This window comes from Felis catus, chromosome C1, assembly GCF_018350175.1.
Source record: "Felis catus isolate Fca126 chromosome C1, F.catus_Fca126_mat1.0, whole genome shotgun sequence".
Classification (NCBI taxonomy): Eukaryota; Metazoa; Chordata; class Mammalia; order Carnivora; family Felidae; genus Felis; species Felis catus.
The window spans coordinates 210,660,004-210,675,762 of NC_058375.1; the positions used below are offsets into that span (position 1 = coordinate 210,660,004).

General features: G+C 42.4%; 1 protein-coding gene across 3 annotated transcripts in view; it reads right to left on the minus strand.

The window, feature by feature from the left end:
• Window positions 1-330: 330 nt before the first annotated feature.
• SPHKAP (SPHK1 interactor, AKAP domain containing) overlaps window positions 331-15,759 on the minus strand; it is a 160,829-nt gene continuing 145,400 nt past the window's right edge. Inside the window, exons 8-12 of one of the 3 annotated variants that reach the window (XM_019838800.3) lie at window positions 13,434-13,610; window positions 11,495-11,581; window positions 9,264-9,316; window positions 8,989-9,173; window positions 331-2,219 (exon numbers count right to left, since the gene is read on the minus strand). In XM_019838800.3, coding sequence (XP_019694359.3) covers window positions 2,076-2,219; window positions 8,989-9,173; window positions 9,264-9,316; window positions 11,495-11,581; window positions 13,434-13,610 — 646 coding nt within the window. In that variant the 3' untranslated portion in view covers window positions 331-2,075. Of the gene's footprint in view, window positions 2,220-8,988; window positions 9,174-9,263; window positions 9,317-11,494; window positions 11,582-11,601; window positions 13,099-13,433; window positions 13,611-15,759 lie in introns of those variants that run through there. The other 2 variants (XM_019838801.3, XM_023259769.2) reach the window with 2 other exon arrangements.

The following is a 15,759-nucleotide window of genomic DNA, read 5'->3' on the forward strand; positions in this document are numbered from 1 at the left end:
GGGAGACATCTTTGGTCATGATGACGGGAAGAAGTGTCCACTGGTATCTAGTGGCTATCGGCCAGGCATCCTATACCACGTAGCACAGCCCCCTGCAACAAAGAAGTATTCAGCCCCGAATGTCAATAGTGCAAAGGTGGAGAAATGCTGATTTATGTGATAATCGCTGACGCTAACAAATTTAGTCAAAGGACATTTTCTCATTCAAAAGTTGAAAATGGAACAGGAAAGCTTGTCCAAAGGATAATCTACCTTCATCCAATCACACTGGGGCCATTTTTTTTCTAGGAGGCGCCGAACGATTTTTGGACCAAAAAAAATGGTCAACCATTCGGCAACAAAAATTTATTGATCCGTGTGCAACATTAGGTACAACATGTATAACTTTATCACATGGTAACAATCCCGTATTTGTGCTTTGTAGGATAAGTAGACATTCATTCCGGCACAAAAAAGTCTACGCACAATATTCTGGGATGGCTTAAAAAATAAATGTATCCTTTTCCGTTCAGTAGCACAAGAGCTTTCGGTCTGAGATAATGGATACATTTTACAATCTGACATTTTGTTAATGTGACGAGTTGAACACATATCTTAAATCGGGACTATTGATGTAACAAGTGCCTAATGAATTCTGGGGAGGATTCCGTGATGTGTGAAGAGGGAGGTTTGGCTCCCAAGGAGGCTTTCTTGACATTTCAAGCTGTGGATGACATATAAGTCCAGCGCTGACGGCCTGGGGCCTTGTTCACATTTAAAATCACTTCACAGATTTTCAAAATAGAGTAAAAGCAAGATATTTAAGGAAATCTTTGATAAACACCTTCTCTGGTCAAGAAAATAAAAGCCGGCGTGCCTCAGTTAGTTGAAGGGGAAGAGGATTTATTAAGGAGAAGTTAGATACGTCGGTTTTTCAAAAGAGTAAAGCTCTGTTACTGAAAAACTTCAATGGGATAAGGTTTTCTTTTTTCCAAATTAAACGCCAATGTGTTTGAGTCAGGAAGAGTCTACGGTCCTAACGGGTTAGGCCAAATCCTGCGCCTGTCACCATATAATCCTGGGAGCAGGTCGGCCATACCAGTATCAATGCATTTATGATGAAACCACTGAGCTCAAGTGTCAAGATACAACTTAAGACAACAATCCTCTCATGTTGTATGAACCTCTAAGCTAACTCATATATTAATTTAAGGTAATCATCTCTTCATAATTTACAATAAAAATAAAAGGAATGCTTATATTTTATATAATTGAATACACAAGGAGATTTTATCTCAAAAGATTTTTTTTTTTTTGATAGTAAAGTTTTCCCTTATGGTAAGAATTCTGTGATCATGTTACCCAACTAATATAGAGACGGAAACGAGACAGTTTTCAGTCTTTCTCTCTCTCAACTGAACACCAATAGTTTTCTGGTCAGTTGAGAATGCAGACACTCTTGGGGGGATAGGAGATACTTACCAGTGAGCTGCTATGAATCAATGAAATCACCTGGGCAGAGGACATCGCTAGGACTCCTGCATTTCTCTTAATATGCACTGATAATGGTCTGCAAGTGAAGATCTTTTATATCAAAATTCTGGAAATTTCTCACCCATATCTTAAGTGTGTACCTGGGCTGAGAGCCCCTTCATCAGCTCAAAAAAGTAAAATAAAAGTTACATCATAGTTTACAAAATTATTTTGACTAGTGACTTTGTTTCCAGTTGATTCACATAATTGGAGACATTACATGTCATTTTATATCATTAAAAATACTTAAGTACAGCTTTCCTGGAGTTTGGGCCGAGTTAAAAGCTTTTCGTTTGGGGCCCATTAAAATTTCTGCTTTTCCAGTGGTTCTAATACAAGCTGTTTTTGGACTCGCTCACAGGTTGCCTTGATTTGTACCGATCTATGTTTTGCTTTTCCTCAGATTTATTCGATCTGCAGCAGACTTGAACAGCAGATTTTGTATAGCTCTGCTAATGTGATGGGATGTTTTGAGGAGGTTTAGAGCGTTTAGAGCGTTTCGAGCAAACCACTGTAATCTAAGCTGGGAAAAAGGGAAGGAATATTCTAAGGGCATTGCTGCCCTACCCCAGTCCCAAGAGCCAGTCAAAGAGACTCGGGGTCCCCGCCTTCTGCTCCTCATGCATTTTGCAGTACTGAACAACCGCGTGAAAGATGTCTCCCACTTTCCAAGACTTCTGCTGAACCAGCCGCACGACATCTAGAAACTAAAATAAAGCACAGAATTAGGACTCATGTATCACAGATGAGCCTCAAGGTTATCTCATTCAACCCTTTTTCCAAAGCCAACAGCTCTCCGGGCTACTTTTTTTAAATCTTTTGTGACAAGGGACTATTTTCCAGGACCGTCTATTTTCTTTGTAGACAATTCCGATTGTTAGAGAGTTTTTTCAAGTGAACTGGATTTTTCTTCTTCACAGCAGCTGCCTTCCATTGATTGTGGGAAAATAAATGGGATTCTTCTTTCAAGAGTCTACCTTTTGGATCTTTCAAGAGTTTCCCCAGGTCTGAGCTGGACTCTCTGTGACAGGACTGTATAGCATAGCTCCCAGGACCTTCTATCTGTCTTACAAATAATCTTTCATTGGATGCATACATTTAGGCCAAGTAAATCAAGTGCTGACCTCTTGGGTACAGTCACTTATTGGCTCCCCACTCTGTCTTGAATAGTCCTCTCCCCCAGCATCACATTTCAAGAGACATTGGTTTTCCATTGTAAAAGGAAAAGGAAAGATTGGGGCATCAGAGAAAAGGGGAGAAAGGCTAGGACGTCTTTGCACGATTTGATTAATCAGACTTTTCCAGCGCTTACTTTCCCTGCTCTTACTGGAAGTCTAGAAAGTAGGAGTTACTAGTAGAGAAGGCTTGAACATCAAGTTTCTGAGATCTCACTGAGAGAGGCTCATAGGTTGGTGACTTCTTTTCAAGATTTCCATCAAGGGGTCACCAATGGCCTTAGGCTAGACCCATCCCTTGAGGGTGTCGCCTCTCCCTTAACATGTCTTATAAAGATGCAGCCAACATGAAATACACAGAAATATAAAATTAGCCTCAGTTCCTTCTTTTGCTTCCTGTAGACTCTGGCTCACTGGGCTACCATTTCATTCCCAACTTTTATCTCGGAGTCATTGCTCTAAGAGACAAAGCTCTGGAGCAGATGCCAATATTTGCCAAGCCCTTCCCAGGAGGCTGTTGGCCCCAGACCTTTCTGGAAGCCCAATTACTAGATTCTTTCCATCTATTTAGGACTTGCTGAAGTAGGATCTGCCACTGTGGTGATGAGCACAGGATGATGCTGACCGATGCCCCACCAGCTAGCCACTCTGCCAGTAGTTTGTGGAATAGTCACAGGCTAGAATCTGTTTCATGGTTTCTAAATACAATCTGATATCTCAATAAATCAGCTTTAAAAATGGTCTGGCACGACTAAATATAGACTATTCTTGAGGCTGTGATGACTTAACCTCAGACATCAAGACCTTGAAACATCTGTGGGGCTGATGAACAAAAAGGTCTACACTCTTTTCTTCCTTCACTAAAAGGAATTTCTAAATAAAAATGCAGCTAAGATTGTGAAGAGGCCAGAAAAGGACATTCCCAGTTTGTTGCTATAGCCTTTTAAAACCACGTTCAGGGGGCGCCTGGGTGGCTCAGTCGGTTGGGCGTCTGACTTCAGCTCAGGTCATGATCCCACAGTCCGTGAGTTCGAGCCCTGCATCAGGCTCTGTGCTGACAGCTCGGAGCCTGGAGCCTGCTTCGGATTCTGTGTCTCCCTCTCTCTCTGCCCCTCCCCGGCTCGCACTCTGTCTCTCTCAAAAATAAATAAACACTAAGTCCACATTCAGGTTAGCAGTTGGCCCTAGATCTTTCATTGTTCCTGTCCATGTTATTGCTTTGGTAATTTTAGAATCAGCTTTAGGGTGTCCGGGAGCTGAGTTTTTCATTCCAATGCAGTGAAAAACAAAAATCAAACATTTTCACTTCCTGCCACTTCACAGTCCATAACAATCAGGTTCCCTTCCTACATATCAGAGTGGGCATTTCCTTGAGCAAATATTTTGTCTTAGGAAACTAAAATGGCTTATATCCTGTGATGGTGTCATTGACAGACTCACTTGAAGAGGGGTATTACGTAGAGGGCTTTTATATTCTCAGGTGCATTTGCTAAATTAGATCAATGGTTTACAAAATTATATGGTAGAGTCTGTGGGAGTTGTTGCGAACTGTGAGATTAAAAAAAAAAACAGTCAACTTAGATTTCTGAAAGCAACTACCTTCTCTTGCTCCAAGGCAGAATTCCATTTTATGAAGTACAAGTGAGTTCGTTTCTATAACCACTCCTGCAATTACGGCCTGTAGAGTCGTGATTATCAGCCTTGTCTGTGGCCTAGAACCACCAGGGACCTTTAGAAAACTCCAATGTCTGAGCTTCATCCCAAGAGGAGATTCTGATTTAATTGGCCAGAGCATCTGGGTCTATAAATCTCCCCAGGTAATTCTAGTGCACACTAAGTTAGAGAACCATGACGAAAGTATTCAGTTCAAGCCGATTTCTTATGTTTATAAGTGAAGAAACTTAGTATCTATTATGCATTAATGTTGGCATTCTCCACCAAATTCATATATTGAAGTCCCAAACCCAAAAGTGATGGTATTGGGAGGCAGGGCCTTTGGGTGACAATTAGGTTTAGATGAGGTCATGAGGACAGGACTCCTATGGTAACATTTATTCTCCTATAAGAAAGGGAAGAGAGACACCAGAGCTCGTTCTCTACCACATGAGAACACAGGAAGGGAGAGGGCTGTCACCAGGAATGGAATCTGCTGGTACCTTGATGTTGCAATTCCCAGCCTCCAGAACTGTGAGCAATACATTTTTGGTTTAAGCCACTCAGTCTATGGCATTTTGTTCAGGTAGTCTGAGCTGACTAAAACAGTATACAAATCTTCCCTATTTTTCCTTGCTTTTTCTCACTGCCCTTCTACCATTTTGCAAGTAGAATGGAATGAGTAACTACAGGCAAGGTCACTTCTCTTATGACCCTCACTTTCTTAGGAAGGCATGCATATACCTTTTTCCTCTGTTTTTTTTTTTTTTTTTATCACCTCCAAGAAAAAGAAGTAATTCTCAAATGCATAAAGATGAGAAAGGCACTGATTTACAGTGAGGCCAGGCATCAGGCCACTCTAGCTCACAGGAGCTCGTTGGATTTAGAAAAGGAGCTAGAAAGCAATGATATTTTGGATCCAGAAGGAAAAATAATTGGCCAGTTTATGTCATTTGTTAAAAAAAAAAACAATTGCGGTCATAATTTTTTTTTTACATCTTCAATTAAGTAGATTACATTTAACTGATGTCAGTCATTGTGAATTACATTTACAAAGTGTTTTAGATCTTCAGGCATTAGGATTCTCAGCAAATTTGCCCTGGAATTTAAGATAGTTAAAGTCCAACTCAAATTTTGTCACTCTTTCGGGCTATTTCTTATGGGAGGGGGTCTTGAACTTTGGTACTCATCAAAATGGCTTCACTTGAGGGAAGTTGTTAAAAATGTATACTTCTGGGCCCCATTGAAAGCGATCAGGGCTAAGAAAAGACCTAAGAAGATGAATTGTAAGCAAGTGTCCCAGATAGTTCTGTGCCCGTGGCTAATAGATTTCTCTTTATAACCTGAGTCTCCCCTGGATGACACTCACCCTACTCTGGGTCGCTCCTGACCTAGAATGGAAATTCCATGAGGGTAGGGAATTTTGTGTCCTTTATTCCTTATATTTCCAGAGCCAAGAACAGTGCCTGGTATGTTGTACATGCTCAATGAACAGTTGATGAATGTTCTGAGTGCACAACTTTCGAGTGAACATAGCATTTTAATGAGTAGAGAAAATGCCATGAAAGAGAAAGCTTGAAATGAAAGTGTCACTTTTCAGAAAGGAGTGACACTACACTGGCCACCAAAAATGTTTGGCATTTGCCTTTTGAGTTGAAACGAGGCTGAAATTCATTATAAGCTGACTTTAAGTGCCCCTTGATTCCAAGGTCAATGGTGGGAAACATGAGCTGCTTCGGTATTCACTCATGATATCGTCTCCCCTTTAGTTTATGCCCTTTAGCTTCAGGCTGGGGCACTGAGTGGGAAACACACAAGTGGGAAAATTGTTAACTAAATTCATTTTTTTAAAAAAAAATCAGAATTCACACAAATGGTGGCTTGAAGGGTAGATCTGTGAATGATATCTAACACTCTAGCGATGGTGGGAAAAATGACATTTCTGAACTTAACAGAGATGTTTCTTTAACCCTGTCCAAGCTGAGGAGGAACAGTGCTACCCTTGTGTGACACGGCCCCATGGGAGGCCACAATCTCTCTTCCGCACTACTGGAAAATAGCTACTTCACCAGTGAAAAAAACAGTCAGAATCAGCACTTGAGTGTTCAAGTGCAGCACTGATAAAAGCAAGGATATAAAAATTTTGTGTAAGGGTTTGCTTTATTTAACCAGTTTGGTCTCAAACAACAAACAGTGCTCATTTATGGAGAAGCCACTCTGCAGAGAACCTTAACTGACTCTGAAAAAAATGAGAATATTTAGTTCCTAAAATTACAATCCTTAGAAATAAGCTCCTTGATCTGATGCTAAATTGCATGGGTAAAACATTACTTAATGTTTTTCTTGATACCACTCGTGGAGTGTTTATTTTCTCAGAAAAACAGCTATGACCAAAGACAGGCATCCCCTCTGAGAATTGAAAATTGGTGAGGATAAAGAAATGTCAAGTCAGGGCCTGATTTACATAATCAAGTTACTAATCAAGTTAGTGATACGCCCCTTGTCCTTTCACCTAATGGGGATTTATGAGGCACGTATTCACATAGAGTCCTGTGTTATTTCTTCAAAATGGTGGATTGGATAAAAAGCTACTTTCTTAAGAGATCATCTGAAAATGGACCTAGCAATGCTCTGGAGATGAAGTTGGAAACCAGCCAGTCCTTCATTTTTCCAGGAATTCGAGGACGTCATTTGCCTGAGAAGTTCTTGTTCCCCTCCCCATGGCAGGGAGTCTTTGGGATTGTGTACAGAAAGAGGGAGGGGTCCAATGAGGGGGGTTCTTTTCCTCCACTCTTTGCACTGGGCAGGCTGAAAGGTGAGACGGAAGGAGACCCTATTAAGTAGTGAACTACTCATCACCTTGCCAACAGAGGTATGACAAAATACAGATGGCACAGAATGGTCGAAAGTCCTGGACATGAAGAAAAATATAAATTACTGGCTGGAGAGAGAGGCTGATGTGGGAGGGGCCAGTATAAATTAGGTCTCTGCAGTTTTTCCAGTGGCCAATCCCATTGGCTGGTGATACAGAAATGGGGAAGCTGTTCTAATTTCCATGTACATGGGCAAGATGATCAAGGATCTTTCATTTCAAGCTGCTAGTTTTTGACAGTGAGAATTAAAATGCAATTACACATTAAAGAGAAAATCCAGATTGTAACTCCAAGATCATTGAGCTTGAGAGAGACACACGATTGAGAGGCTTCCAGGACTAGGCTGAGCCACCTTTACCATCCTTTCTCATGGGCCAGCCTCTCTGAATCCTGACTTGTCCATTAAAAAGCGACAGTAATAGCCATTTGGCTCTTCTCCCAGAGTTGTTGAGAAACAAGCTTAATGAATACGTGGAGGTACTTTGGGACAATAAGACATTCAAAAATGCACTGTGGCAGTGATAAGCAGGATCGTAAAACGGCTCCCAAGATTTCTGCCCTAATCCTCAGTACGTAGGATGAGATAATTACGCCCTTATTATGTTATTGTACATGGCGAAAGAGATTCTTTAGTTGATTTTGAGTTAATCAAAAGGGAGACTATCAGGTGAACCTAACCTACTTGCACAAGCCCTTTCAAAGCAGAGAGTTTTCTCTGGTGGCAGAAGTAAGGGACTGACTGTTTGAGAACATGAAAGGGTCCACATGACAAGGAATGCCGCAGCTTCTAGAGGTGATCCTGCAAAGAAACAGGGTGTCAGTCCCACGGCCATGAGGACCTGAATTAGGACAACAACCCGAAAACCCTTGGAAGCTTGTTTTTCCCCACAGCGTTCAGGCAAGCGCTCAATCAGGCTGCCATCTTGCTTTCTGCCTTGCAAGTCCCTAAGCACAGAGCCGAGTAGAATTTACCCAAACTTGCGGCAACAGGGCTGGGAATCATTGTTCTAAGCTAGTAAATTTGTGGCAGTTGATGCCACAGCACTAGAAAACGAATAGAGCAACATTATTATTAATGTGAACATTTGCAGAAGGGGCGTACTTTTAAATTGCGGGCAAATCGAGCTTGAAGACATTGGCAGATGAATTTGTGGGTCAGTCTTAATCATTGAGATTCTACAGCAGTTAGTGGGCAGTCTCAAAGATAGGGAGTTAGAGTGACAGTTGCTATTAATGTTGAGGTTGGCAAAGGATCTATTCCCTGACTTTATACTGTTGGTAGGTGGAGAATGATCATGAGAAAGCCTGTCTAATGCAAACCCGTTCAGTAGGGACTTAGACATGCTTCTTCTTGACATCATGCCACAGTCTATTTTAAATATCAATGTGGCCTCACTTTAGTTTCTTATATATATCAGGTCTTTCCCTTCTACTCTTTATTTAAATGAGTGTTATGAGGAGGTTGGTTCCAGAGCAAGGAACCATCAAAACAAAGCAAACCAAGGAACAATCAAAAAGCCACAGTCTGGAAGAGTTCCCAGCTCCTCAATTCACTTTCTCACTGCCACCAACGAGCCGAGACAAACTGAGGGTCAAAGAAACAGTTATTGTGATTTTATGCAGGTGGAAGCTTTCAAAGTTCTAGCCACAATTTTAAGGTGAAAAGTCAAGAGCAAATCATTCAAAATTTAAGTGAGTTGACTGGGAAGTTACTGAGTTTCCAGCAGTGACAAAACCACAAAGCTTTTTTCACATCCAAACACACGACATGGTACCTTTTCGATTCTGTTTTCCTGAGATTTCTTAAAGTAGATGGTGGGGATCCCAAGTTCAGAGGCTGCTATCCACTGCAGAGTGGCTCGAAGCTCAGCGTCAGGGCACTCTGGCTCCAGGTCAAAGTTGATCACCAGCAGGCTCCCCTGGGGGCTGGCCGCTCCCACCTGCACTCCAGAGGCGCCTTCTGAACACAGACAAAACCTCAGTCTTACGATGCTTTCCATGGGGAGATCACAGGCAAATTGTGTGTCAAAATTATGGGAATGTGGCTTACCCTCTACGTTTTCTGACTGTCCTTTAAAAGTCTCCTTTTCTTCTACTAATTCACTTTGGGAGAAAACAACAGTATATGGTTGGTAATGTTTAGAAAGGGTAAGCTGCAAATGGATGATGAGGCAATGGGTCGTATCGATCTACAAGCTTCTGAAATTCGTTCTAGATCCATTGTTTTCGTAGAGTGGAGTAATACTGGGGAAATATCAATGTGGCTCTTATGTAGGATTATTGGGGGTCTGCAATCAATACCCTGGCCCTAAAAAAGAGGCCATATTAAATGCGTAGTTTTAGTGGGGATAATTGGTGGGGGAGACCGGAAGAAATGCATCCATCTATTCTCCTCAACTTCCCTTCCACAAACCTTCACCAGTTTGAACAGTCAAGGAAATATCTTGTAGGCCACTAGATCTGATTTGGGGATGTATCCTTCTTCTGTATTTGACTTGTTATTTAAAGGTCCCTATATTTCCATCCTGATACGATGATTTTTTCCCTAAGCTATGGTAGCAACAAATCTGCATTTTAGTCTGAAATAAGGGATAAAACAACCAATGGGCTGCAGAAATTGAGTTGTACAATGAAATATCTCAATTAAAATTGAAAATTTTCTTTTTCTTTCTAGCAGAAGGATGAAGGAGGCTGGAGGTGATAAAGAACTAGAGATAAAACCAAAGTATTTCATTAAAGTCATGGTCAATGTTTGAGGTGTTTTCATACAGTGAGTGCTTGCTAGGAAGCCTTGATATAATGGTAGGATTCAGTAAGTGCTTCCAAAATGAGAGCAACAGTTGAAAGGAGGTGGCCAGCTTGGAAAGCCTGTGGTTGTCTTATATTTTTGTACAGTCTAGCAATTAGACTATAGCAGCTCCTAAAAATGTGTGTTTTTATGAGAGTATTCTCCCTTATATTTTCTATTCCTGCTAAGATTTGCTGGCTGTAAATCCCACTGTATTCCTGATGTTGAGAGAGAGTTTGGTTGCTCTGCCATGCTTACAGAATTACTTCTAGAAGCACGGCCAATTTCCCAAGGGTCTAGATTCTCTTCTACGTCTCTGCAAGTGATCTAAGTGAAATGGCATATGGTAAGACAGTTTCTGCTATTGTGGAGCGGCCAGACACGGATATGGGTGGTGGTTATTTTGGTTTTCCCTGAGTGCGTATAATCTGCAGGGTCCTAGGCTCAAACCCTAGGGAAAGAAAGATGGAAAAGGGTAGCTAAACAAATGCTTCCTGAAAGAGAAAAAATAAATTTACCCCAAAGTAATTTTTTGTTTGTTTGTTTTTATTTGGGTCCTACCTTAAAAAAACAAAGCAAACCCAAGCTAACGTGTATGTTCATCTCTACTTGTGACTAATGGCTCTATGGAACAAAGGGTGCACGGCGACCGTCAATCGCTGAAGCATACTCCCACAGGCCAGACACCTGATTACATAGTGAAGCAAAAATGATTTAGCTATAGAGAGCAACTGAGAAAGGAGATCAGGGAGCACTGTTAGTCTTGTAGTTCATTTTTATTTTTCTCAGATTTCAGAAAACTCCAAATAGTAAGCTAAGTCATAATGGTCAAAAATAGATTTCAATTCATTTACTTTTCCAGAATAATCACAAATTCTGGATGCAGTCCTGACCTCGCATTGTCCTCCTTTTTGGCACTGTAATTTACGTTACACATGTGCTTCTCTAAGTGCTATTTTCCCTTGGTCTTTTAGACCTTTTAGAAGGGTCCCAAGGTCGTGGGGAGCAGAGTCACTGCAGGGCAATGACCTGTCTCCATTGTAGCACCGCTTGGTATTAGACCCATTTAGTAGTGATTATCCCAGGTTTCTACGAGTAAAGGAAAAGCCATTCACGTTACATTCTATTGAACAATAGTCTCTGTTGGTTGGCATGGTATTATCTAAAAGGATTTCTGCTTCTCTGTGTCCAATTAAGTAAAATGACATCTCTTTCTGATTGTACGGATAAGCTTTTTGTGAAATGATTTTATCAGAGGGGACAGATTTGAAATCCAGAAGACAGTGGTAGGGCAGGGTAGGACCCGTGGTGGTCCTACCAGTGGTGGTAGGGTAGGACTATTCTAGGCCCTAGTTCTTGCTCCAGTGACATGGAACCACAGCAGCGTGGACATGATGATTCAGTGGTTAGGCACGATCTCAATGACCAAAATGGATTGCCAGATGGAGTTAGGGTAGCGGTCTCACAATCACTGCATCTCGGTGGCTACTTACTTAATCATGGGAGAAGATGGCATGCTTTCCTGATAAATGTCCAGGTCCACAGTGCCAAGACTGCTAGTGGCACTACTGTTGCCATTGCTGACAAAGCAAAAGTTTACATATTAATGCCTGTCTCCACCACCTGGCCACACCGCCGACACTGACGTTCCGCCATTTTTTTCTAAGAGGTCCTTCTTTGGTCCCCGGGAGAATATTGTTGGGGGACCCCTACATTAAGATTTTTTTCTGGACAGATTAGGGGGAAACGGCACAAAAGATGTTTTTGGCCCAAGCCAATCATCATCATCGTCATCGTCATCGTCATTTTCGAATTTCTGTAGTGGTGTCATGCCTGATGGGCTACACCTAGTGGGTGACAATCTCCATGACTTTTATTTTCCTCATTCTAGGTGTAGTGAGGATGTTTATCTGGCAGCAAGAGACTCCTCGGTGTTCCCATGGAGACCAAGATACTTCTGAGAATGCTGGCTGGGGAAGGTACCAGAATGTTCATCTGCCTGCTTGTTGACTTCTGACAGAAACCAGGGGACACGCGTTCTCCCTTTGCCTGTCACGGGATTTTTCTGAGGGGCGTTCCACAGAATATGCGCCTGGATCATTGTTTAACTATGGCACTGCAGAACTTACAAATATGAAATTGGGCAATGCCAAAGTTTAATCAGCTCCTTTGTTGTAAAATCGTTGGGAAGCAATACCTGATACCTTATGTATCGAGGAGTAGGAGGGCTGATGTATCATTTTCATGGGTTACACAATCAACATATGGTCTAGTTACTAGCTTGGAATTTATTTGCTGAAACACAGTTGACTTGAGCCAATTTTTTTTAGGCTGTGTCTGTACTTGCAAAATGGAATGCATCCAATTTTAGCAAGCTCACCGAGTTTCCTCATACTCCCACTATTTCCCAGTGACATCTCTTCCAAGTCAGGTTTTCAAAGGGTGAGTGCTGGTGTGTCATATAATGGGGCAGTCTTCCCTCGGGAGGACCGTGACTAACACACTAGACTCCTCCAGTTTCAAATTCCGGCTTTGGGTTTCGTGTGGGGCATCAGATATATTCACTGATGGAAATCTGATGACTCAAACACGTCGCTCAAGGTAATTAACCCTCTAAACTTCTGCTAATACCAGACGTTGAAATTCTCTTTCCTCTCTATCTCTATATTGTAATATTTCCCACCAGTTTGGGGGGATTTTAGACAAAGTGTGTGACAATGTTAAGATTTCCTGGGTCTAAGCAGACTGAACTTCCAGAAATAAGACTGCCAAGGAGCCATTACACCCAGATGCATCTGAGTCCCATTTGCCCGTTGGCCTTTCTGGAAAGTCTGTGGAACTGGGCCAGTATCAAATAAGACTTAGGGCAGAAATGTGGAGATTCTTTCCGTTTCTACCTCACGGAGGGATAGTGTTCGGTTTATGTCTCTTGATGGGCTTGGGTCTTTCCAAATCTGATCTTTCATTAACTCCTCTCTTGCTTACCCAGAACAACAATATAGAGGTCAGGGGAGAGAAAGGGAGAGAAACAATTAGGCCAAACAACACAACACAATGTGGAAACACTTGCCTCATGTAAACCCAGTCTGGGTTGCATCTGAAATACAAATGAACCAGAGAGAAAGTATCAAACACACCAGGTGTAACAGCAGCCCTTATTTAAAAATTCTCAGTCATTATCATTGACTGCACTAGCTGGGACTTGGCAGAGAAAGAAACACAGCTGACTCTTAACCTTGGCCAAGGTAATTAAAGGCACAACTGGATATTATGAAACCTCTTGGCCCAAAACATGACAGGCAGGCACCTTGATCTAGCGGGGAGCTTCTCTCTTGCCCTGTTAGGGACCCTTTGCAGAGAACCACTTAGGAAGCATTTCTAGTATCTGTGTTGAGACCTGTTTCCCTGGGAAGTCAAGTCAAGAGCAGGTACCTCATGGATCGCTCGCTGAGCTGAAGAAAGCTACTGGTATCATGTGGATTGTCCTCCTCGTTGGTGAGCTGGGACCAGCTGTCCGTGCTCTCCCCACTGCTGCTGGGAAGGTTGGGAAACTCATCGGGGGCTCTGCCTTCTGCGGACACCTCCGTCTCTGCTACATCAAGGCCGGCACTGTAGATGGCAAGGCATCATTACCAAGAGCGGAGGCACAAGACAGAGCTTTTCACGAAGACCTTGCTGACTGCTCAGCGGGCGCGAGTCTCTGCCACAGTGAGGAAGATACCGTTGCAGACAAGCGCAGTCTTTCTTTTAGGCTGACCCTTACTCCTGGCACTCTCCGTCCCATTTTGCCTTTTCGAGATTACTCCTTCAGTTGTCCCATCTCTTTATCTCATCTCCTTCTACTGACTCCCTCCAATCATTTCAAAAGCATGTCGAACCCCCCCGGGCCACCTACAGAAGAATAAAGGAGGGACGGTAGCATCTAAAATGAAGACACCCAGAGCATCGTCTCCCAGAGATTATGATCCAATGGTTCTGCCAGGAGAGCAAGAAACCTGCATTTTAAACAACCACTGCAGGTGCTTTTAATGCAAGTGGCAAGTGGACCATGCTGGGAGAAAAACACCCACCCGGTTCTGGAAGTTTACCAAGTCGGTTTGTCTCTAAATGCCTCTGAACACATTTTGCATTTGTAGCTTACCTTTCTTTCCCCTCTTTTTTTAAAGCTTTTATTATTTTTTTTAAATATGAAATGTATTGTCAGATGAGGAGGGCACCTGTTGGGATGAGCACTGGGTGTTGCGGCTTCCCTTTCTGTATCATCCTCTCCCTTTGAAACGTCTGATGTGTATCAGTATTGCCTTTCTGGGTGCTTTTTTAGGTCAGGTAGCTCTCTAAAGCCTTTAACCCCTGATCTGACAGGCTTTTCTCCTTACAGCCTTTCCTCCCCGGCCTCCAGGACTTTCTGCCTCTCTGGTCACACCTTGCCCGGAGCCTGGTTCCCTGGGTTTCCTTTCAGTGCCACCATCACAGCCCTGATGGATTCACTGCCCTCCTTTCCAGTCTGTCCTGAACAATTTTTTCTACTCTCTCTCCTGCCTCTGAAAATAGCTTCTGAACTTGAACTCCGGCCAGGGCCCCTCTTCCTGCTGCTGGGGGCTCTTTTTTTTCAGCCGGTCTCCTGGAAACATCTGATCTGTCTCATTAATATTTTGAAATCAACATATCTAAAACAAATGCTAATTGCCCTCCTATCCCCTTCCCATGTGCTTCTATTTCCATTGATCTTGCCTTCTCTGTGCTCATGAAATTATCTTAGTTTAGGTCGTTCTGAATTGTTAGAATTTAGATTTGGAAGGAACCTCATAGATTCGCTGTAGATTGGGATGCAGAAGCCCAGTGAGGTTAAATGACTTGTCCAAGGTTGCAAAAAGAGTGGGTGCCAGACATTAGACCTCACGTTTTGACATTCGTGGGCTTTGTTCCGTTCCTCCTCGTCCGGATTGTATCGTACTAGCTTCCTAACAATCGAGCCTCAACCATTTCTCTCCACTTCCAACCATACGATCCAGCAATTCCCCTTTTAAGAATTTATCCCCCCAAACCGAAAACACTACTTTGAAAAGACCAATGCGCCCCTATGTTTTCGTAGCACTACTTACAATAGCCAAGATATGAAAACAACATACATGTCCAGCAAGAGACGAACAAAGAATATGTAGTAAATATATACAATGGAATATTACTTGGTCATAAAAAGAACAAAATCTTGCCATTTGTGATAACATGGATGGAACTAGATGGTATTATGTTGAGTGAAATAAGCCCGAGAAAGACAAATATTGTATGACTTTACTTTTATGTGGAATCTAAAAACAAAACAATGCTGGAGAATCATGTAGTGAGGCTTGCAGCACAGGAGGGAAACCTCGGAATTATGAAGCTTGGAGTTCATATAGGAATGGCTGTTGACACATTTGCCCCTCCTCTTCGCCAGGGAGAGAGAGGAAGTGAAACAGAAAGAGTGAGAGGGAGAGAGGGAGGGAGAAGGAGAAGGAGAGAGAGAGAGAGACAAAGACAGAGAGAGGGAGAGAGAGAGATCCCTTATAAACAAATCCAAACGTTCTCTGCAGAGAGGACGAAATGGTCTCTACTTCACCACCCTGGATTGTAAACAAATAGCTCCAGAAATATAAATCTCTGCATCTCTCTAGAAGTCTCTGTGTTTTGGGCTACCATCCAATCGTTCTTTGATTGCCAGTGCTCTTTGCTCGAAAAGCCAAATGTACAGGATTGTGAACATGCTCCTGGAACCCTT